Source organism: Myxine glutinosa, chromosome 10, assembly GCF_964187855.1.
Source record: "Myxine glutinosa chromosome 10, kmMyxGlut1.1, whole genome shotgun sequence".
Classification (NCBI taxonomy): Eukaryota; Metazoa; Chordata; class Myxini; order Myxiniformes; family Myxinidae; genus Myxine; species Myxine glutinosa.
In genome coordinates this window covers 71855249-71879934 of record NC_136270.1, presented here as the reverse complement: position 1 = coordinate 71879934, position 24686 = coordinate 71855249, and the positions used below count along the sequence as shown (strand labels likewise).

Here is a 24686-nt window from a genome sequence, read left to right as displayed (position 1 = left end):
CCAGATTACTCCTTCAGCCACATCTCTGTTGCTTCAGTGACTTAATTTGTGAATTGTAGACAATTCAGTTTAGGCTTCAAATGTTGAGAACAAGGAGCTGATACTCTAGGTCTCCTGCCTTTTGGGTGGTATGGAGAATATATCTATGTAATATGGAAGCTAAATGTTCAACGGCTTTTGAAATATTGTGTTATACAAGCCATGAAATTGAGAAGGTTTCCGTTCCAACATAATTCAGCCAATCACAGCCGTGATGTCATCGGGTTGAGGTAATGTCATGAGGAATAGATGTCTGCAATATGAAAGATGGATGTTCAACGTTTTCTGAAATATCAAGTACACAAAAGTACATCCACAGGTGGTCAGTTGGACGGAGCTCATTTTGTTGCCTCCCTAGTCTCCACCCTTGGCGGGAGGAGGGGAGAGGGGAGGGACAGTAAATCGTCACTTTGGACTGTTTTTTGAGTAATACAACTCCTTGACGCCATAGTTTCGAATGGCTCTGTTCAACATGGGCCTTGAGAACAGGTGCATTGTCATGAAAGGGGTGCTTGCATTTGGTCAACATCCCTTATTGTGTCCTAAATGGCCACCATAATGTTTGGTTGAGGCTGGCGTAATAGGCCAATGTGATTGTAGGTTTGTGAAGCGTATTGTTAACGAGCAGGAAACCTTTGGAATCTCAGAATCGTGGCTATCATCTTGCTGGGTGATTCTTGACTGCAATCTTTCACGTGGCGATAATTCCACGTGTATCCATTGCATGGATTTCGGGATATTTCAGGATTCTCGGGTTGAAGCAATGTTTTGTCACGGTTAAGCAGATATTGTAAGTGTATGCAATTAAGTGGATGGATTTGCGCTAAACTGTTTGAAGCTCGCAAGGTGATGCCATCCATTGCTGTAGATAGTGCTGATGTTTTACTTTGGGAATTTTGAACAGGCCCTTCACTCCGGGGCTTCCATGCAGGTGGTGTCTCCCCAATACTTGGCAAACGTATTAATTATATTGTGAAACAAACTACGCCAGATAAATAGAAGTGATGGCATATAGGGAACACCCATGGCAGTTTATAATGAATATATGAACTATTGATCTGTGCAGGACCCAGGTGCAAGCTTTGATGTGAATGGAAATGACCCTGACCCTCAGCCCCGGTACACACCGCTGAATGAGAACCGGTAAGCACAAAAAGCTTTGTGATAAGTGTTGCATCTTGACACCAATGTAGACGTTCACACTAAAATAAGCTTGTTGATGAGTGGGATATTTGGGGCAGGTGTGATATCCTAGAGGTACGCACACTCGCTTCTGAGCCGCCTTGACTCTTGACTGTTTGAATCTCGATCCAGCTATAAATGTCATCCGAGTGGATTGCACGCATGGCGATTCTTCAATGCATGTGCCGTCCCTTTAATGGACATTAAACTGAGTGACCCGTCTGATAACATAAGTTGGTGGACATTAAAGATCCCACGGTGTCTTTCGTGATGAGGAGGTGAGCTATTGCCGGCACCCTGAATAAATTACTACAGGGGGCACTCCATTAGCCGCAAAGCTGCACCCCCAGTAAACGATGCTGCCCACATCTATCTGCTGTGCATGAACGAAGTGGGATATTGGAGGAAGAGGGTAAAGTTGAGGATGAAATAACTGCCAAGTTTGTGCGAAGAGGAGGTAAAATACCCATCTAACATAATGGAGCTCTACCAACTCTCTACAAACATCAGCAAATGCTTGCCAGTGGAGTTACAATTCCTCAAATTTGATGGCTCTTCATTGAAATGTTTCTGTGACGATTGATTTGGTGTTTCCTTTCAACGTACTGTCAGCTGTTGCCATTTCATTTCCAGAGGTTTTGAATGTTTGTCTTTGTTGCAACTAGAGTTATAACCGATGCTGGCCGAACTAGTCTAGCAATTTGATTTGAAAAATAAAAAGACCAACACATGTTAGATGGTGGTTAATGATGTGCAATAAGTGAGAGGTTAGTTTGTTGTTTGATGCAATTAAATCCTACGCATTTGTCCTTTTTCTGGTGTGCGATAGAGAAGCTGATGGAAAACGTGAAAGATGAGGAAGTTGTTGTGGTAGGAGGAGACCTAAATGTACATGTGGGAAAGAGTATGGACGGTTTTGAGGGAGTTCATGGGGTTACGGATATGGTGTGAGAAATGGAGAAGGTGAAAGGATTTTGGAGTTTGCTGATGGAGCTGATTTGTTGATTTGTAATACTCGGTTCCAGAAAGAGGATAATAAGCTTGTTGCATACACGTCAAGTGGGTCGACGACAACTGTTGACTACCTGATGGTGCGTAGGCGAGATAGGGGGCACCTCCGGGACACAAAGGTGATCCCGGGGGAGGAGGCTGTTTCACAGCACCACTTGGTTGTCTGCGACATAAGGGTGAAAGGTGCGATGAGAGCTCGGCGGGTGAAGTACCAACCGAGAATGAAGGTGTGGAGGTTGAAAGAGGTGACAGTAAGGGAGGCATTAAAAGAGAGGCTGAGTAGGGTAGAGAATGATGTGGTTGAGCTTGAAAGTGGCTGGATGTCAATGAAAGATAGTCTGTTGGGAGACGTTGGTGATGTATGTGGATGGACAAAAGGACCACCAAGGCACTCGGAAACATGGTGGTGGGATGATGAAGTTGGAAAAAGGATTGACGAGAAGAGGAAGAAGTTCAAGGAGTGGCAGAAGGCGAAGGGTACGGGAGCAGAAAAAGCAGAGCATGAAAGTTATAAGGCAGCCAAGAAGGCTGCAAAGAAAGAGGTAGCAAAGGCGCAGGAGGCATGTAGGAAAATGTTCGGAGAACGCTTGGATTTGTAAGAGGGTCAGAGAGCAGTATTCAGGATTGCAAAGCAGATAGCGAAAGAGAGGTGTGATGTGATGGGGGTGAGTTGCTTGAAGATTGAAGTGGGACAAATCGTTGTGGACCCAGATGGAATTAAAGGAAGATGGAAAAGATATATGGAAATGCTGTTGAATACAGAGAATGAATGGGATGGCAACATAGAGAGTAACCCAGTTTTAGGACCGGCAGAGAAGATAACTGAGAAGGAAGTTGAGGAAGCGATAAAAGCAATGAAGAGTAGAAAAGCAGGAGGGCCGACGAGAGTTGTGGGACATATGTTGAAGGGAGCACGAAGTTGGGGTGTGAAGAGAATGACAGAGATCTGTAATCTGGTGGTGAAAGAAGGCTGCATTCCAGTGGATTGGGAACTGAGTACCCTCCTCCCTCTATACAAGGGGAAAGGTGACCCCCTGGAGTGTGGCTCGTACCGAGCGATAACGTTATTGGAGCATGGAATGAAGGTATTGGAAAGGGTGTTGGAGAGGAGGATAAGGAAGAAAGTGAAGACCGACGAAATGCAGTTTGGATTTATGCCAGGAAGAGGAACGACAGACGTGCTTTTTATTGTGAGGCAGTTGCAGGAGAAGTACATGGAGAAGAGGAAGAAGTTGTTTCTTGGGTTTGTTGATCTGGAGAAAGCATTCGATAGGGTTCCACGCGAAGTATTGACATGGGCATTGAGGAAGTTAGGAGTGGAGGAATGGTTGATCAGAGTGGTGATGGCAATGTACAAAAGAGCGCGCACAGCTGTAAGGACGAAGGACAGGAACTGTGGTGAGTTTGAGGTGAAGGTGGGAGTGCATCAGGGGCCGGTACTAAGTACTACTACACTACTATTTGTAGCTGTGATGGAGGTGCTGGCTCAGAACGTAAAGGAGGGTTTACCGTGGGAGTTGTTGTCTGCAGATGATCTGGTGTTGATTACGGAAAGTATGGATGAACTGAAGGAAAAGATGAACAAGTGGAAGGAATGTATGGAGACAAAAGGTCTGAAGGTGAATATCAGAAAGATGAAGGTGATGGCAAGTGTTAAAGCATGTGGTGAGGTGGAAAGAACTGGGAAGTGGCCATGTGCTGTGTGCAGGAAGGGTGGCGGAGTGAACTCCATTCAATGTACAATGTGCGCTGAGTGGGTTCATCAAAAATGTAGTGGTTTGAGAGGGTCATTAACCAGTGTGGCAGCTACATTCAAGTGTAGGGTGTGCACAGAGGGAGCTGCAGATGGAGGAAATGTTGAGTTGGATCTTGGAGACGGCGTGAAGCTGGAAGGTGTGAAAACATTTTCCTACCTCGGAGACATGCTGAATGGAGAAGGTGGATCAGACTCGGCAACAGTTGCTTGAGTGAGATGTGCATGGAAGAAGTTTCGGGAACTGAGTGGCGTGCTGATGAGGAGCAGTACCGTGTATATTGAGAGTCTGGCCAACTGAAATACTGGCGCCATGTTGCATACCTAACTTCGTGCGCTGGCACTGCGAGATGTATGTCAGCTGTGGCAATCCTGTAGTTCTGTGACGAGGGAATCGATGGTATTACTGTTTGGTCGCAGATTTAATGAGGAACAACTAATTCAAGTTAAAGTGACGTGTTGTTTGTTATTGGAATAATAAAATCTGCAAGCGGCGTCATTTATTCACACGAATTGTTTGCCTGTCGTGGCACATGATTTATTGTCAGCTGCATACAGCATACTGATAAATTTTATTTCTCTTGGCATGAAATTGTAATTTGATCAAATGGAGCTTGTATACTAGTTTTCATCTATTATCTGGAAATGTAACATACAATATTCCCATAATGCTACAAAAGTACAATGTCTATTATTTTATTCATTAGCTTGGGTTCACAAATGTTGTTATGACTTGACTCGCACCATAATCAGCAATAAATAAAGTAAACAGACTCAGAGGTACATTGTTTATTTGTTATTCTTGAAGAAATCCGCCATTAAACATTATAACCTTGGTGATATATTTAGATAAAATAGATATATATATATCAAATGTGTACGTGTATATACATATATCCATAAACAAGTATTTCCTGATATATAAGCATATATAAACAGTGCATGTTACAGGGTATCTGCTCATTTGATAATTACCTTTAATTCTTTCATTCCTAGGCATGGCACACGTTGTGCCGGAGAGGTTGCAGCTGTTGCAAATAATATCTGCGGTGTAGGAGTTGCCTACAATGCTCGTATTGGAGGTGTGTTTCCTTTGCACCTCATCCACACCTTCTGTACAACCCGACATTTTCCTTTCTGTCCATATTTTCCAAATATTTTCTTACCTTTTCCTATATTTGTTCCTTGTAAACTGCTAATTATTTCCCTTGACGTTCATTGTGTGATATTGTCGGCATGTTTGGAGATGGATACGAGTAAACAGGTGCGCACGTGCACATAGGTGTCCGCATGCTGGATGGAGACGTGACGGATGCAGTCGAGGCACGCTCCATCAGCCTAAATCCTCAGCACATATCGGTGTACAGTGCTAGCTGGGGCCCCGAGGATGACGGCCGCACGGTTGATGGACCGGCAACCCTTGCAAGACGGGCCTTTGAAGATGGGATTCGACGAGTAGGTTTATGTCTGGATTATTGCATAGCAGGAAATAAATAATTGCTGTTTAATGGTGGCCGGGAGTGAAGCATTATTTTCAAAATATGGGAACTGGTTGACGCTGCAATGAGATTCGTTCCCACACTCTGTGCAGAGGAGCCACAAATGAGTTTGACAGTAATATATGTTGCCAAGTCGGTCTTTACAACTGGGCTCAGTATTAAATGCCTCCAATTGTTTCATGGTTACACCAACTTTCCTTTGAAAGTCTTTTCCTCTTTTGTCCCCTGTTGTGGTTTTTGGATGATGTCCAAGTGACATCTAACACTGTTGAGAAATTTTAATTGTTGAACACAGTCAGTTAGCTACCATTTAACTCTGTTTGATTAAACCACTAGTGCTACTTCCACCAACAAAACAACATATTTTCCCTGTTATCCTGCTCATCTTCCATTGTCTGGAACATGCAAATGCGTATGATGAAGCCAAGCTTTTCGCCCAAAAACACATCGATTTGCGTGCCCCTTCCTTCAGGCCTTGGTAGCATATTTGAGCCTTTTTACCCTGCGCACAGAAAGTAAAAAGCGGTGGAAAGTAATTGGGTCACGTCTGTCTACAAATGTCAATTTATGATCGAGGAACAACTTTATTTCAATTTCATGTTATATTTTGAACATGTCGGAACATGAATCGGAAAATGAACCTGTAGTTTTGCATTACGTTTGCCCTGAATTCGTTCAAATTGCACATGCTCAGAGAGGAGTGAGATAATATTTTGACTCTGTTTGTCTGGCAGTCAAACAAAATTGAAAATCATTCCAAACAGGAAACTTACCGTTTTTAAGGATGCCATAAAGAGCCCACAGGCACAAATAACTAACGTAACGTGTTAAATAATGTGGTGTAAAAGACGGTGCATCAAAGGTGGTACTCATCTAGGATGTTCTTTTTTTTTTTTCTACGACCTTTAAAATCTATTTTCCATTTCATTTGAATTGTTTACTTCAACAGTAGAACACAAATCGTATTTTTAGCATTTTCAAAGTCCTTCGATTTAGCAGTACTTAGACAATGTTACTGCAAGTTAGGTCGTCATGACCAATCAAATTTGTCACTCATAGATCCCGCTCGTGTTCTTGTTTCTCAATACAGTGTGAGGTAATGTGTTCTATCAGCTTTCTCGGTTGGTAGTGTTCTCTCTTTTTCCCTCAGAGAAGATTGTCATGATTAGATCAGCACAAGATAAATACATGACTCCTGCAATTTTATTTTGCATTATAAATTGGGGATGAATCTTTTGTTCCAAGGATGAGTCTTTCACGAGCCTCGATCTTGTATACAAAAAAAAAAAAAAAAAAAAAAAAAAGTGGGATATTTAGGGCAGGTGGGATTCTCTCGACGTACGCATACCTACCTGAGCTGTCGTGCCTGGGTTTGAATCTGATCCAGCTATAAATGTCACCCTGGTGGTTCACACACAGGACGATTCATCAATGTGTGTGTTGTCCCTCGGGTGGATGTTAAGCTGGGTGACCCATCTAATCTGATAGCTTTAGTTGGTGGGCATAAAATATATCATGGTGTCTATCATGAAGAGTAAGCGAGCTATTGCAGACACCCTGAATAAATTACAAATTACTGCCCTAACCTACAGGACACGCTGCATTCGCGGCAATTGGATCGAGTCGCGTCACCTCGCTTGCCCAAAAAATATGCTCTGCTGCTTTTGTATTTTCCCCTGCCATTTTCACCCTATCATTTACCCTGGACAATCTGTTCCAAAACCATGGTTATCTTCCATCTATTTGGAAATCAGCAAACATCACAGCATTACATAAAAAGTGCAAAAGGGATCCCCTCAACTACAGACCAATTTGCTTACTTCAAAGCATCACCAAGGTCATGGAATCCATAATCACAGTTGACATAAAATCATTCCTTTTCTCCAACAGCCTCATCTCAGATCATCAATTTGGATTCAGACTTGGTTGCTCTGCCTTGCACATGCTGCTTCTACTCGCAACAATGGATAGAGGCTCTCGATATCAGTCATGAAATCAGTGCCGACTCTGGACATATCTCGAGCTGTCAATACAGTCTGTCATCCCACCTTGCTCTCCAACCTGTCTGCCTATGGAATCCAAGGCCAACTCCACTCATGGATACTGATTTCCTCCACTCTCGTAGCCAACGTGTGGATCTCAACAGAAACCCTCTTCTCTCCATGCCAAGCCTGGAGTACTCCAAACCAATGTTCTCGGCCCCATCCTAGTCCTAATCTTGATCAATGATCTCTCTGACTCTGGGAAAAAAATTTTTTTTAATCTCTTTACTGATGACTCCACTCTGCCATGGCATCACTCACCCTTCTGACAGACAGACAGCAGCATCTTCCCTCTCCTCAGACCGTGACAAAATTAAACTGGTCAAACACTTGGAACATGTCTTTGTTACCTGAGAAATCCCATACATTCACTCTCTCTCTCCAAAACGACTGTTCCGCAAACTCTCCCATCTACTTTCTCAACAACCGTCTGAGGTTCAGTCACTGAAACTCATGGGTCTCACTCTCAGCCACGATCTCTTTTGAGCAGGCCAAATTTCAAAGTTGGCCTCCAAAGTCAGATGGAGACTGGGCAGTGGGCATCCTCTGTCGTGCAAAGTCCTTCCTTGGCACATCTGAGCTCATATTCACCTACAAAGCTTTCATCCACAGGTTTATAGAGTACTGCTCTGCCCTCTGTGCTGGCTCCCCTGTCACGCATCTTGCTGAGCTTGATGCTGTGGAAACCAAGGCTTTCACGTTCATTGGAATCTCTCGCAATGAAGCTGAGTCTTTGGACCTATCACTTCACCATCGCAGACACGTTGGTGGTCTGCCTGTCTTCTGCCTCATTTCTGGTCCTGCACCCTCTGCCCTGTCCATGCTCTGACCCTCCCAAGTATCTTCAGGAAGCACACTGTCCACCAGCAACCCCCTCCTCGTGAAACTGTCAAAATCTAGAGCCGCTGCTTACCTCCAGTCATTTATTCTTTTTTTTTTTCTCGCCTGTGGAACCACCTTCCACAGTCTTTGATCTCATTCTTCCCTCCTGGTCTTCAATACAGCTGTTGGGTCATCCTCCATCCAAAGTCATAATCTTTTCTACACCCATTAAACCATGCCTACCCTCCTGAAATCTTGCTTATGTATCAATCTTATACACACCTTGTGTTCTCCCCTAACCCTCGTTACCTGCATCCCTCGTTTGTGCTCGGTCTACCTTCTCCCTTCTCCATGCAATTGGCATTTCCCCTTCTGCTGCTGTTCCCTTTATAGTGTGTCCTGATCTTTGCTGTGTCCTTGCTCTTCCACGAGCCAAAACCATGTTTAAAAAAAAATAAAAAAATATGGGGATCATGCAATAGTTATTGGTCAAAAGAAAATATCAAGTTACGTTGTAAAGTCGCTTGTACTGCATAATGCGTTTGCAAACATTGTCCACCTTTGCTGCAACAGCAGAACAATGATTCCTGTCAGTGACCTTTCCAGCTGGTCGGAATATTGATTTCATTGATCACCATTAGAAAGATTCGGATGACTCTAAAATAAGATTTTGCACCATGGTAGTTTCTTGATTATGACGATTTGTGGGACAGGTTAAAATGTCTGGTGTTGAAATGAGTGATTATTTGCCCCATATTGACATGAGTCATACCTTCCATTTCTTGTTGCTTTTTGAAGGCTAAGGTTTTCGAACATTATTGAAACCACCTTGACATGAAATGTTATGAGATATATCAGACCTGATCAACTTGTGTTTGAAGTCTCATGCTGATTGTTTTGATGTTCCAAGTTCTAACAGCAGCTGAGCTAAGATAGCATCAAACGGTAACCAGTGACTCCCCAGTGTTGCTAATAATGCACATTATTTTGACTCTCCCGCTGCTCGTCCATAAATTTTACTGAACCCATTGTCACGCCCAGTCTCCTCTTTTGTCTGCAATTCCTGTGGAATTGCCGTTTTGCCATTCCAATCTTAACCTTTTGGCTTTCAAGGCAGCGGTTCATTGCCTTCTCGTGTCAATCTGTCAATCTTTGTCTGTTTATGTTCTCTCCTCCCTCCCTGACCTGTTGCTTGCTACTACAATCTCATTTCACCTTACACCCTGCAAATCTTTTTAAAATTTATTCAAGTCCAAGATTATTTGAGGAGCTTGTACACGACATTAACAAGGTTATTTGTAAATTATCGATGAATCAACACTGTATATGGGGGTTGACGCAGGGATCCCAACAGCATGAGAAAAGTACCCAGGTGGAAACGCCTAACAGGCCAAATTAAATCTTGGATCTGTTTATGAAAACAAGTTTGTCACAAAATTAAGTCTTTTACAGATAAGCAGATGTGTGAATGAGGGCAAGTAGAGCATGAGGAGAAACTGTGAAAATGGAAATACTGCAGAGGAAAGAATGTCATGACAGTTACAGATGAGGGGATCCAAAGGAATAAATAACTATTATATTATGGAACAGATGATCGATGAATTATTTATTGCAAAACATACAACGGCATCAGCTGACGGGTCCTAAAATCATGTTCTTCTGCTCTTTCACTCCCTCTTTCTGTTCTCTTCACCCTCTCTTTTGCTCAAGGTCATCTGCCATCTGCTTGGAAATCAGCCAACATCACCGCTTTGCACAAAAAAGGTGCAAAAACAGATCCCAGCAACTACAGACCAATCAGCCTTCTCCCAATTATCAGCAAAGTCATGGAATCCATCATTGCTTCAGATATGAAATCTTTCCTCTTCTCCAATGGCTTGATCTCTGATCATCAATTTGGTTTCAGACCTGGTCACTCTACTCTGGACATGCTGCTTCTGCTTTCTCAACAATGGATGGAGGTCCTCAACGCCAAACAGGAAATTAGAGCTGTCTCCCTTGACATTTCACGTGCCTTCGATACGGTCTGGCACCTTGCTCTGCTCACCAAACTCTCCTCCTTTGGTATCCATGGAAATCTCCACGCATGGCTGGCGGACTTCCTCTCTGGTCGTAGTCAATGTGTGGCCCTGAATGGATTTCTCTCATCTCCTCTTCCTGTTCAGGCTGGAGTTCCCCAAGGTAGTGTTCTGGGCCCTGTGCTTTTTCTGGTCTTCATCAATGATCTCTCTGACTCTCTTGAAAATCCTCTCTATCTCTTTGCTGATGACTCTACTCTCTGTCGCTCCATTCCTCATCCCTCAGATCGGCAGTCTGCAGCCTCCTCACTCTCTGCTGACCTGGACAAAATCACAGACTGGGCAAACAAATGGAACATGTCTTTCAATCCTGATATATCTCACACTCTTACGATGTCTCTCCGAAAAGACCGACTGGAAAACCCTCCCAGCCACTTTCTGAACAATCCTCTCCAAGAAGTTCTGTCACTCAAGCTTTTGGGTCTCACTATTTGCCATGATCTTTCCTGGGAAAACCACATTTCAAATCTGGCCTCCAAAGCCAGTCACCGACTGGGCATCCTCCGTCGTGCGAAGTCCTTCCTTGGCACACCTGAGCTCCTCACCACATACAAGGCTTTCATCCGCAGCTCTATGGAATACTGCTCTCCCCTCTGGTCTGGTGCTCCTGCCTCACACCTAGCCCGTCTGCACGCTGTTGAAACCAAAGCGTTCAGAATCATTGGAATCTCCCACGATGAAGCTAACTCCAAGGGCCTTTCACTCACTCACCGCAGGCAGGTTGGTGGTCTTTCCGTCTTCTACCGACTCCTCTCTGGCCTTGCCCCCCCAGCCCTCTCTGGGCTCTGTCCCCAAAATATTCCTACAGGTCGCACAAGATCTGCCTGCAACCCTCTTATGGTTAAACTGCCAAAATCAAGACTTTCTGCTCACCTTCACTCCTTCATTCCTCTTTTCTCCCGCCTCTGGAACAAACTCCCTCACTCTCTTCAATCCCACTGCATCCTCCAGGTCTTTAAAACAGCTGTTCACCACCATCTCTTATCCTCCCCCATCCAAAACCTTGATCTTTTCTACCCCCGCTAATTTCGGTCCCCTTGTGTTTTATACCTCTCCCCCCCGCCCTCCCCCTCCCACGCCTCCTGCCCCCAATCCCTCTCCCTCCCACACTTCTCTCTGCTCTCAAATGTTGTGGTTGTATGCTTCCCCTTCTCTCCCCATCTTGTCTTCCGCTCCCTCTTTTTGTGTGTTTTGTTTGTCTGGTTGATTTGTTTGTGAAATAAATGTTAGCTCTTTCACGAGCCTCGATTCAGTATACAAAAAAAAATAAAAAAAATACAATGCTTGGTATCTTTTGATGTTTGCACTTGGTTGAAGTGCTTGATAAAAATGAATAGTCCACAATAATATGAGGATTATATACCGTAGTTAAGCCTCCCCCTATAGGATAGGAGGCCACTAATACCTGTTTTAGGGTTTGTTTGCACAATTTGTGCCCCAATTTTAATGGTAGGTCAGTTTCTTCAATCCCAAGAGTACTAACCCACCAATTAGGTTTTTGTTTTTTTTCTTCAGCCGATTAAGTTGCTGGTGGCATTGTTTTTGGGCTGGCTGTCTGTCTGTCCGTCCGTGATAGGTTTTCAGTACCGCAGTAACTTAAGAACGACTAAAAGGAACGAAGTCAAACTTTCTGCAAGTATGTATAATGATGCAAAAACGTACTGATTAGATTATGGGGTCAAGATGTCAAAGGTCAGAGGTCCCATTAGGTAAAAATTCTGTTACCGAGCTAACTTGTGAATCCGTGATGGGATTTTGACCAAACCTGGTATAAGTATGTGAGAGTATTATGAAGAAAACGTGAACTGATTAGTTTTCTGCATCAAAGGTCAAATATCTTGTCAGGTAAAAATGTGATACTTGAGGAACAGCTGAAAGGATTTAAATCTAACTTGGAACAAGTATGTATAATGATGTAATAATGTGGATGGAGACATATCGGTCGACGTCGAAGAGTGCCGTTCTTGTTGTAAACATTTTAATATTTCTCACTAATTCGATTAAGGTTTGTCTGATCAGAATGAAATTGCCCTCTAGATAGCCTTGGGCAAGGTGCATTTACACTTTATTTTCATCATACCCCTCTGGGTTGAAGTTCAAGGTCAAATGGCGGTCAGAAAAAAAAGTTATTTTGTCATCACTCAATTGTACTTTTTTTTGTTTGTTTTTTTGTTTTTTTGTATACAAGATCGAGGCTCGTGAAAGAGCTAACATTAATCACACAAAAAGACAAACCGACACACAAAACACAAAAAACAAGGGGAGTGGCAGACAAGATGGGGAGAGAGGAGGGGGAAGGACACAAAAGAGAGGGGGAAGAGGGGGAAGGACACAAACACAACATTTGAGAGCAGGGACATCGGGAGGACTTGGGGGGAGGTGGGAGAGGAATAAAACATATGAACACTGCAAGGACTCTGGGGTGAATTACCGGGGGTAGAAAAGATCAAGGTTTTCGATGGGGGAAGATAAGAGATGGTGGTGAACAGCTGTTTTAAAGACCTGGAGGGAGGAGTGGGATTGAAGGGAGTGGGGGAGTTTGTTCCAGAGGCGGGAGAAAAGGGGAATGAAAGTGTGAAGGTGAGCAGAGAGCCTAGACTTTGGCAGTTTAACCATAAGAGGGTTGCAGGCAGATCTTGTGCGACCTGAAGGAATATTGGGGGGACAGAGCACAGAGAGAGCTGGGGGAGCAAGGCCGGAGAGGAGTCGGTAGAAGACAGAAAGACCACCAACCTGCCTGCGGTGAGTGAGTGAAAGGCCCTCGGTGTTGACTACATCGCAGGAGATTCCAATGATTCTGAAAGCTTTGGCCTCAACAGCGTGAAGCCTAATGTGGAATCTGAAGGACCGCTTGGCATTCCAAGATTTTCTTTCATCATATAGTGTATCTGCTATATACCAGTACCAGTTCACTGGTAATTCCCTGCTTGTCGTTAAAGGCGGCAAAAAGGGTTGGCGTCAGGAAGGGCATCCGGCTGTAAAACATTGCTTCAAAAAGGGACCGAAAAACAACAACAACCACAGTTCCCGAAAAAGGCCAACCCCCGCTTGCGGGGAAAAATGGCCTCTAAAGGTGGTTTTTTTTTATATAGTGTATCTGCAATGAAGTTGTGCACCTGTTATTTGATTTGTGCCCCTTGACATACATTTTTCGGATTGTGACCGAATTAACTAAAAACACTTTTTGATCATACCTTGAATATAATCTTCCTCCAATTTTCATGAGTTTTATGGATAGATTGTAGATGGGGACACATTTTCTTATGTTACTCTATCCCTAAATGTTTCAGGTCAAGGTCATTGTTTTTTATTTTTTTATTTGTGATTAAATGATTAGTCTGCATTACATCCTTGTTTGTTGGATATGAAGAAGATTTAATCGAGTTGGTGGGCTGTCTGCACAGGGGCGTGATGGTCTTGGTTCCATTTTCGTGTGGGCATCAGGGAATGGTGGACGAGACCGAGATAACTGTAACTGTGATGGTTACACCAACAGTATCTACACGTTATCTATCAGCAGCAGCACACAGAATGGGAACGTGCCCTGGTACAGCGAAGCTTGCTCTTCCACGCTTGCTACAACGTACAGCAGTGGCGCCAATGGCGAACAGCAGATAGTAAGGCCCAGTGGATGGTTAAGCTGGATTTTATTGTGTTACCCAATGGGCTTGCATTGTTAACACAATTGTATATTTCTTGTTGCTTTGGTGTTTTTGAATTGGTTGAATGGAGGATGAAGAGAACAGTGTTCGTTTTTTTTTTTTTTTTTTTTTTATGAGACAGATTACTTTCGAGAGATATTATCATTGACCTGAAGGTTTTAATAAATTGGACAGGTAACCACAGACCTACGTATGCGCTGCACGGATTACCACACTGGCACTTCGGCATCTGCTCCACTCGCTGCAGGAATCATCGCCCTCGTTCTTGAGGCAAAGTATGAAATATCTTGCTCCCATGTAATGCATCAATTTGTCTCCCTTCCCTTCTAATTATAAAACCTCTTCTGTCCTTTCCCTCTTGACCCAGCTGATGTTGGAGTACCTTGACTTTATGACATTTCTCCCTTGACTGTCATGCCTGTAGCCCAAATCTTACGTGGCGAGACATGCAGCATCTCGTTGTGCAGACATCAAACCCCACATATTTGCACGCACGTGATTGGCAGCTCAATGGGGCCAACAGGAGAGGTAGGAGCAACAGGAATGAACTCGTATTTGTGTGATGTTATTTAGTTACATCTTGCATTATGTTGTAATTACGACAATGTTTGGACAGTTTGTAGTTTCTTCTGGAACACAAACCCAAGCATTGATCGCTGTGACACTCCAGCTGATTTCAATGTTTACATTTGTTACCCATTTCTTAGTGAGCCACTCTTTTGGCTACGGTATGCTGAATGCTGGAGCACTGGTGGACAAGGCCAAAACCTGGACCACAGTGCACCCTCAGAGGATATGTTCAATTGTGATTGACGACGTCAAACAGTAGGTGGCGCTCGTGGGTTGAAGTGTTGGCAACGAAAGTCATTGTAATGGAAACTGGGACAGGGTTTTGGCCAACGGTGTCGCATTTATAATACTGAATAGTTTACTCTGATAGCTTGTACCTGTTGCTGCGTTTGAGCCTGGGAAGTAACTGTTGAAATCTATATATCCGGGTTCTTCCCAACAACTATGATCTTTGTTCCTTTCACACTGCTTTCTACTTTTTCACATTTCTCTTTATTCGTGGTAATTTATGCTTTTTATATTCTTTATTCATTTTTCCCCTTTTATCTTTTACACTCTTAATTTCTCCTTTATCTGTCTGTCTCGGGAGAGAAGTAAATTCTTACAAAACATTTGTTTTTAAAGTTCATTTGGCTGTGCCTGGATGTGTTTTTGAGGGTAAAGTAGCAGCAGCCAGGGGTGTAGTGCAGCCAGAGCGCACTGGAGCCGCTGCTCCAGCACCTCAATTCATCTAAGCTGGAGCACAGCTACACAATAGTTGGACACCCCCCCCCCCCCCCCCCCACGTTCATGATTGGTTGATTTATTGTGCTTTTGGTGCCTCCATGGCCAAATAAACGGGGTCAAAGCTTTTCCTAAAGCTTGTGGATGTCAGGACGTTGAACACTTTGTCTTGGGAGCGATATTATAACACCGCAGGTTATAGGCAACACAGACCTGTATTAATACAGCACTTTTGAAATGACGTATGAATGCCAAATGAGGCCTTTTGTGCATGCGCTGTTTTCGGTGACTTGTTTCTGCTCGACGGGCACTTTTAACTGGCCATTGCTAGCATTAAATGTGGTTCAAATTGCCATGTGGTTCAAATCGTCTTTTGAACATAATTTTCAGCATTTAGACAAGAGTGGCAATTTCAAGATGTTTCACCATAATTGTTCTGTTCCTGAATGCAAATCGGACTCATGGAAATGTAGGAATAAAGTACAAGAAATATCCTTGATTGAGAGGGGTTGGTTTGTAATATTTCCTGTTACGACAATTCGTTAGTGGCAGCCATGGTTATAATACACACACACACACACGAATGGCCACTTTTAAAAATAGATGCAAAAATCTCATATAATTTCTCTTGTGGCCCTGGAACCAAACAAAAACTAGAGTTCATAGAACACCTTACCCTGCACAGTGTTTAGGTCTATATGTAATTCAATTGAAATAATGATTTTTTAAAGGTCTTGTTAAAAAATATTCTGGAAGTTTAGCGCCGTTGATGGTGTGTTATACACCACCTTATTTAACATGTCCAAGTACTGCTCAACAGAGTTTTGAAAGTAACGTCAAAAAGGCGAGTTTTTATTTTTGTTCTGCAGTGGCAAGTATATGACTCGATTGAAATAAAACTAAAAGTATCTCCAACTTTTGTTGGAAATACTTTTAGCTGCAGATTAAAAAAGGTATCTCCAACTTTTGTCGCTCGACCTTTCCTTTGCTTTTCCGTTCCGATGATACGATCGCTGTTTCTCCATATGATAAAGCAACTCTTTTTCTTTTTCCTCTAGTTCCACACTGGTTGACTAACATTCCATCTCCCTCTGATGCACCCCTTACCAATCCCATGCCCCTCCCTATAATCTCTTTTCATACAGTAAAAAAGGTACTCCTCTCTCGAGACACAAGCAAGGCATACGGACAAGATGGCATTCCTCCTCGTGTTTTGAAAGAGTGTGCTTCAGAACTTGCACCTGTGCTTGCTCGTTTGTTTCGGTTTTGTTTAAAAACCCAAACTTTTCCTCTTTCCTGGAAACATACCTTACCGCAGCCTATTTTAAAGAAGGGTGATCATTCAAACCCTTCCATCTACCGTCCGATTGCTCTGACTTCTACCATTTCCAAAGTCTTTGAATGTCTTCTCAATTCGCATTTCCTCAAGCATCATGAATCTCACAATCTTCTATCTGACCATCAATATGGCTTTCGCAAGGCAAGATCTACCGGTGATATCTTTCCTTACATTACGAATGTCTGGGCCTCTTCTCTGAGAGACTTTGGGGAATCCTTTGTGGTAGGCCTTGATATCTCAAAAGCCTTTGACAGAGTTTGGCATCGGGGTCTGACATCCAAGCTTCCCTCTTTCAGCTTTCCTCCTTCACTCTGCGCTCTCATATCAAGTTTTCTCTCCGACCACTCTATCTCTAACTGTTGATGGTTCAACATGTTCCTCCTTCCCTATCAACAGTCGTACCCCTCAGGGTTCCGTCCTGTCTCCAATACTCTTCCTTCTTTTTATCAATTGACTCCGCAATTGTGGAATCAATTATGGAACTCGATTGTGTGAATGTGTGAACTCGATTGTGGAACTAGAGGAACTATTTATGACTCTTTTCTCTGCCACTCCATTCCTCATCCCTCAGATCGGCAGTTTGCAGCCTCCTCACTCTCTGCAGACGTGGACAATATCACAGACTGGTCAAACAAGTGGAACATGTCTTTCAATCCTGACAAATCTCACACTCTGACGATGTCTCTCCGAAAAGACCGACTGGACAACCCTCCCATCCACTTTCTGAAAAATCCTCTCCAAGAAGTTCTGTCACTCAAGCTTTTGGGTCTCACTATCTGCCATGATCTTTCCTGGGAAAACCACATTTCAAATCTGGCCTCCAAAGCCAGTCGCCGACTGGGCATCCTCTGTCGTGTGAAGTCCTTCCTTGGCACATCTGAGCTCCTCACCAACATACAAGGCTTTCATCTGCAGCTCAATGGAATACTGTTCTCCCCTCTGGGCCGGTGCTCCTGCCTCACACCTAGCTCAGCTTCACACCCAGCATTTACTCACCGCAAGCAGGTTGGTGGTCTTTCTGTCTTCTACTGACTCCTCTCCGGCCTTGCTCCCCCAGCTCTCTCTGGGCTCTGTCCCCCAAATATTCCTACAGGTCGCACAAGATCCGCCTGCAACCCTCATGGTTAAACTGCCAAAATCAAGACTCTCTGCTCACCTTCATTCCTCTTTTCTCCCACCTCTGGAACAAACTCCCTCACTCTCTTCAATCCCACTCCTCCCTCCAGGTCTTTAAAACAGTTGTTCATCACCATCTCTTATCTTCCCCCATCCAAAACCTTGATCTTTTCTACCCCTGCTAATTTCACCCCAGATCGACTTTTTTGAAATACCAACTTTTTTCCTGGAAGTCCTTGTAGTATCCTTGTGTTTTATACTTCTCACACCTCCCACCCCCTTCCCACGCCTCCTCCCCCCATGCCCTCCCTCCCACAGATCTCCCGATGTCTCTGCTCTCAAATGTTGTGTTTGTGTGCTTCCCCTTCTCTCCCCATCTTGTCCACCGCTCCTCTTATTATATAGCTCCCCTTATTATATACTTTGTGTGTCTGTTTTGATTTTTTGTGTGATAAATGTTAGCTGTTTCACGAGCCTCGATCCTGTTTAAAAAAAAAATAAAAAAAAATCCCTTCTTTCTTATACAAATAATCAAATGCACTCTTTTTTTCTGATGATTCGACGTTGCATTCCTCCATGTTTTCCCCTGTTCCATTTTCCTTCACTCAGTATGCATCTTGTTTGATCCCAGCCACCTCTTTAAATGTGGATTTGGACAAGATTTCCCAGTGGGGAAAATGCAATCAGGTTATATTTAATGCTTCTAAAACTCAATTTCTTCCCATCTCTCTCTGAAACTCCAACTCTTCAATCTCCTTTGAAAGCTCGACAATTACACCATGTTATGCAATAAACCTACTAGGTATTACCCTAACATCAAATTGATCCTGGAATCGACACATTACACAAACAGCTAAGTCTGCCTCGAAGAAACTAGGAGTCCTGTTCAGATGTCGAAGATTTCAGATGACGATGTTTCAGATGATGTTCAGATGTTTAACCCAAACCCCAACCGTTGCTTCAACTATATAAAGGATTGATTCGTCCTTGTATAGAGTACTGCTCTCACATCTGGGGAGGTTCTAGCTCCACACACTTGCTGGACAGAATTGAATCCAAAGTAATCCGACTTATCAACTCTCCCAATCTGACCTCAAACCTCGACACGCTCAAATTACGTCGCAAAGTTGGCCCTTTCTCTTTTCTACAGATATTTCTTCGGTTTCTGCTACCAAGAACTTGCTGCTTGTGTATATCCGCCATTAGTGAGACCACAGAATTCTCGACAAGCCACTACATCTCTCGATTATTGTGTGGCCATTGACAACTCAAGGGTGGGCCGTTATGATGTTTGTTTCTTTCCCTCCACTGCCAAACTATGGAACTCTTTACCTTCCCATGTACTTCCAAACACTTAAGACCTTCCCCTTTTCAAAAAGATGATTTTTTTTTTTACTTCCTCAAAAACCTAGACTATTCTCTCTTTCTTTATTTTTCTATCAATGCAGCTCTTTTATTTAAGGCCTGGCCTCGATGAGGACGATATAGTCCATGACTGGAGCCTTCAACATAAAAATATATAAAAACTAGGACTGCCACTTTATAACTGCTGGCAGTGATGACTGGTTTTCTCCACCTTCCCACTTTGATACAACCCCATTTTCATCATAATTAAAGATACGCTGAAATATCACATAGCTGGAGAAGATAAAATGCAGAGTTTCTTCTTCTTCACACAATAACAACTTTTTCCTTCCAGACCGCGCAACCAATCATGTTGAAATTTTATACACTTAGTCCCGTTGATAACAGCTACATTACTTGAAAGCTTTACGTCGATCAATGCAGCAGTTCGAGAGATAGGTTTTTAAGATTTTCGTTCAATTACCTATTGCTGCCAATAATTATCCCAGTGTTTACCCCGGTTTAGAATAGGTACACCGTATCCCTGCGCATCGTAAGAGGCGGCTAAGGGTTGGCGTCAGGAAGTGCATCCGGCCATTTAAAAAAAAACATTGCCTCAAACAGGGAACCATGATTGTCATGGGGCCCGCAAGGCTAACCCCCGCTCTCGCCGGGAAAATGGCAAACCCAAACCATGTGAAATGCCAAACCATGTGACTATTCACAAATTCCCAAAGACCATTTTAGCTTCCAGACCTGGGGAAAATATTTGTGAAGTTTCCACTTGATATCTTCAAAAATGAGGGAAGTTTATGCTTCAAAACATCATAGCTCCTAAACCATGTGACCTATGACGTCATGGTCACTGAACTTTTTGTTCGGCATGGGTATGCGATCATGCATGTAAAGCGGGCTCAATCTGTTCAGCCGTTTCGGAGAAAAATAGTTTTTAGTGTTTTTCACAAACAATATGGATGCGAACCACATGACCTATGACGTCAAAAAATGTAGGTTTCTGAATTTCTTTTTTCTTAAATCGTGCACAAAAAATATCAAATTTGTGGGTCAAGGTTTTATATTTGTCGAATTCTAACCTCATAACGTTAGCACTTTTGAAGACTGGTTGGACTAATCCATCTGATTTTTTTCTTCAAAGGGGATTCTGAATTGAGATGATGGGGTGTATGTTGATCTTTTGTTTATCACGGTAAAATATACGTATTTCATTTGTCAGTCATTTTTGGAGACTCAAATACAGACTTGGCATTTAATATGGATTTTTTTTTTTCTTGACTTGGGTTTACTTTATTAACTCGGTATATCAATCTGGTGAGTTTCTTTTACACTTTGGTGATTTATTTGTTAAAAGAAACATGTCACTGATTGTCTGTCGCAGCAAGAAGTCAACAACAGGATTATATCACAGGTGGCGTGGCAAAATGTACGGACAGGTGCATTTGATGATTGGCTTCACAGCGGGTATACAAGGGTTGCTGCGTTCTGTATTAGTGGAAAACAACTGCTGCACGTCTCCAAATGTTATTGCCGCTTCCTCTGGAGATAGTCCGTCAACTCGACAATGCTGTTTTTCATGGAGTGGTGGCTTTATGAAATTACGGCATGAAACAGCGTGCTATTGCTCGGCAGTATGGAATTACGGTCACTGGTGGGGTGACCGTTTGGGCTGCTTTTCATGCAGGGGGCAAAACTGACCTGGTTGTTCTGAATGGAAACCTGAACCAGTTCAAGTGCAGGGCCATTCTGGAAGAAACATTGCTTCCATTTGCTCGTGCAGCCTTTCGAGGAAACTTTGTCTTCCAAGATGACAATGCACGGCCTCATCGTGCTCGCATGATCCAACACTTTCTTGCTGACCGTGGTGTAGAGCATATGGAGTGGCCTGCCATGTCCCCGGATATGAATCCGATAGAGAACTTGTGGGCAGAATTAACGCGTCAAATCGACCACTTGGACCAGCAGCCGACCTCTGTGCGTGAATTGCAGCAGGCTATTGTCAATGCATGGCAAGGGATTCCTGTCCAAACCTTGGCAAATCTCGTGAACAGCATGCCTCGACGTGTATGTGCTCTCCTGAATGCTCGTGGGGGTTACACGAAGTACTGAACTGTAATTTTACTGTCCGTAATCCCAATCGTAATTTAACTTTTGTTTTTGTTAAAAAAAAATTTGGCTAATGTGCAAAATAAAGAGATACTTCTGGAAAACGTACAGAAGTTTAACACAGTTCTGTCCATGAATTGAGTTCGATATCAGTTTACATCACCTTCAAGGATCAATTTATTTGTTTTGCAATGTCAAATGTGGTTTTTGTTTCTTTTAAAGGTCACATTAACAAAATCTAGAATAATTTCAACATAATTCCAATGAACTTTTGGTTCTAAGACATCTTGAAAAGTAAGTTCACCCCCACAAAAAAAAAATTCCATATTAAATGCCATGTCTGTCGTTGGTGTCACATTAACATGATGTGATGGTAGATCTGGCGAAGATGTCTTGGCCAACATTTTTGCAGGGTTTCGGTACCTCAAAATGTGGCACGACATCACTGGTAGCAGCTGAACCCCTAACCCTATCCAGGTTCCTTCTGATTACTTCGTCTTTGCTCTTTGCTTTTTCGGGTTCCTTCTGATGACTCCAATACAGTATTTGGTCTTTCATTTGATTAGTTGAACAATATATATATATATATATATATATATATATATATATATATATATATATATATATATATATATACTGCCAATAACCTGTATGAAACATTCCAATCCGGATTCCGCTCCAACCACAGTACTGAAACTGCTCTCCTCAAAATCACCAACGACCTTCTCCTCTCCTCTGACGCTGGCAACCTCAACATTCTCGTCCTCCTCGACCTCAGCGCTGCCTTTGACACCATCGATCACACCATCCTCCTCACCCGACTTGAATCCACCTTTAACGTTACCGGCACTGCCCTCTCTTGGATTAAATACTACCTCTCTGACAGACGCCAGTTCATCTCCATCAATAACTACAAATCCCCCACTGCTCCCCTCCCCCAAGGTGTCCCCCAAGGTTCAGTTCTTGGCCCCCTCCTCTTCATCCTTTACCTGTCCCCGCTCGGTCACTTAATCCGCCGTCATGGTCTCCAATTCCACTGCTTCGCCGATGACATCCAGCTTTTCATCTCCACCAAGTCCGTCTCCACCGACACCCACTCTATCCTGACAAACTGCATCACTGAAATAAAATCCTGGCTTCAAATCAACTTCCTCAAGCTTAACTGTGATAAATCTGAAATAATCATCATTGGCCCAAAAACGCTCACAAAATCCACCCATAACTTTGCCCTCAACATCGACGGTATCCCAGTATCCACCTCCCCTCACATCCGGAATCTTGGCGTCATCTTTGACCAAACCCTTTCCTTCGACAAATACACTAAACAGATCACAAAGTCAGCCTTCTTTCACCTGAAAAACATTGCCCGTCTCCGCTCATCCCTCTCCTCCTCACGGGCTGCAGAAACCCTCATCCACGCCTTCATCACCTCCCGTCTGGACTACTGCAATAGCCTCCTCTATGGTTCACCCTAAAAAATCACCAATAAACTCCAATACATTCAGAACTCCGCTGCCCGTCTACTCACCCATTCCCGGACCCGTGACCACATCACCCCCGTCCTTTACAAGCTTCACTGGCTCCCCATCCCCCAGAGAATCCAGTACAAAATCCTCCTCTTGACATACAAAGCCCTCCATAACCTGGCCCCATCCTACCTGGCTGACCTCCTCTCCAGGCACACTCCCACCCGCAACCTCCGCTCTGCTGGTACCAACCTCCTGACCCCCTCCATCCGGACCAAATTCAGATCCTGGGGGGACAGGGCCTTCTCCATCGCTGCTCCCACCCTCTGGAACTCACTACCTCACACCATCAGAGACTCCTCCTCACTCACCACATTCAAAACATCACTAAAGACCCACCTGTTCAACACTGCATTCAACATTCAACCCACAGCATTTAACCCCTGACTATCTCTTCTCCTTCTCCCTCCTTTTGCTTTAAATATTTCCCTATTGATTCTTGTCTTTTTGAGCATTTGTTGTTTTCATGTATTGTTATGCATTATGTTTTCCACTCTGTCAAAGCGCCTTTGGGCTTCTGGAAAAGCGCTATACAAAATAAATGAATTATTATTATATTATTATATATATATACTGAAACGCAAAAGAAACTTACCACCTTTGAAACCTTTAAATATCAACAATAACACTGCGTGTAGTAAATGTGTGAACTTATTTGTGGATAATAGTGTCCTCGCTGTCAGACAAAACGGTCACGGATGGTCACTTGAACCTTCAATGGTCACTTCATAGCACAGCTGTTGAACAGCCGTTTTGACTGTCAGTGATTAGCCAAGGGGTACGGGATGATTTTAGTGAGCTGCACGTGATGTCTTGATATTGGCTTTAAAAAGGCCAGTGCAAAATGGGCATTTTGACCAAAAAATTTGACCATTTTGACCAACTTCAAAAAGACCGAAAACGCAAAAGAAATTTACCACTTGTTTGAAATGTAATAAAATTGTAACAGTTCAAAATAAAACAAACCAACAATTGCTAGTTGAAACATTGGCATTTTATTGATGACATGTCAAGTTTTTGACCAAGATACACCATCTCATCAGTTTGTTCTACAGTACAGAACAGCACAGGGTGCAATGTCAGTCCCCTTTCAATAGCGTGTATGGCCACCATTGTTTTGGATACAGGCAGTGCATCGTCGGCGTATACTGCCTACCAGTCTTTGGATGGATTGCTGCTGTATTCTGTCCCACTCAGTCCTCAATGTCTGAAGCAGCTCTGCCCGTGTCCTGGCCCTGCCAACTACGCGTCTCCCAAGCTCATCCCACAGGTGCTCTATGGGATTCAGGTCAGGGGAGAACGCAGGCCACTGCATGGTGTTGATGTTCTCGCCTTGGAGAAATGCAGTGGTAAAGCGAGCAGCATGGGGACGAGCGTTGTCATGCTGAAAGGTTCTCAGTTCTGGGTGGTCTAGCAGGAATGGCAGCAGATGAGGTCACAGGATGTTATCCACATACCGCTGGGTGTTAAGATTCCCATCCACAACCACCAGTGGCGTCCTGTACCGGCCTGATATGGCGGCCCACACCATCACACTTGGGCCACCCCACCTGTTGGCTTGACGCACGCAACAATCGGCATATCGCTCGCCAGTTCTTCTCCAGACACACTCACGCCCATCAGGACTGTCCACACAGAACCTTGACTCATCGCTGAAAGCGACCTCGTTCCACTGCGCCAAGGTCCACCGCTGATGCTGCTGGCACCATCTCTGTCGGTTGCGGCGATGGGCAGCCATCATCACGGGGCCTCTGTATGGTCTTCTGGCAGTCAGACCATAGTCATGCAGTCGTCTTCGTGCAGTATCATTGGAGATCCGTGGTTTGCATGCCCCGGAGTTTCTGCCGCAGTGCGGGATG

General features: G+C 43.7%; 1 protein-coding gene across 1 annotated transcript in view; it reads left to right on the top strand.

Moving 5' to 3' along the window:
- LOC137434111 (furin) overlaps positions 1-24686 on the top strand; it is a 116781-nt gene that overhangs the window by 75837 nt on the left and 16258 nt on the right. Inside the window, exons 5-11 of the mRNA XM_068126792.2 lie at positions 1106-1182; positions 4982-5067; positions 5268-5440; positions 13831-14043; positions 14263-14363; positions 14513-14616; positions 14796-14913. Coding sequence (XP_067982893.1) covers positions 1106-1182; positions 4982-5067; positions 5268-5440; positions 13831-14043; positions 14263-14363; positions 14513-14616; positions 14796-14913 — 872 coding nt within the window. The remainder of the gene's footprint in view (positions 1-1105; positions 1183-4981; positions 5068-5267; positions 5441-13830; positions 14044-14262; positions 14364-14512; positions 14617-14795; positions 14914-24686) is intronic.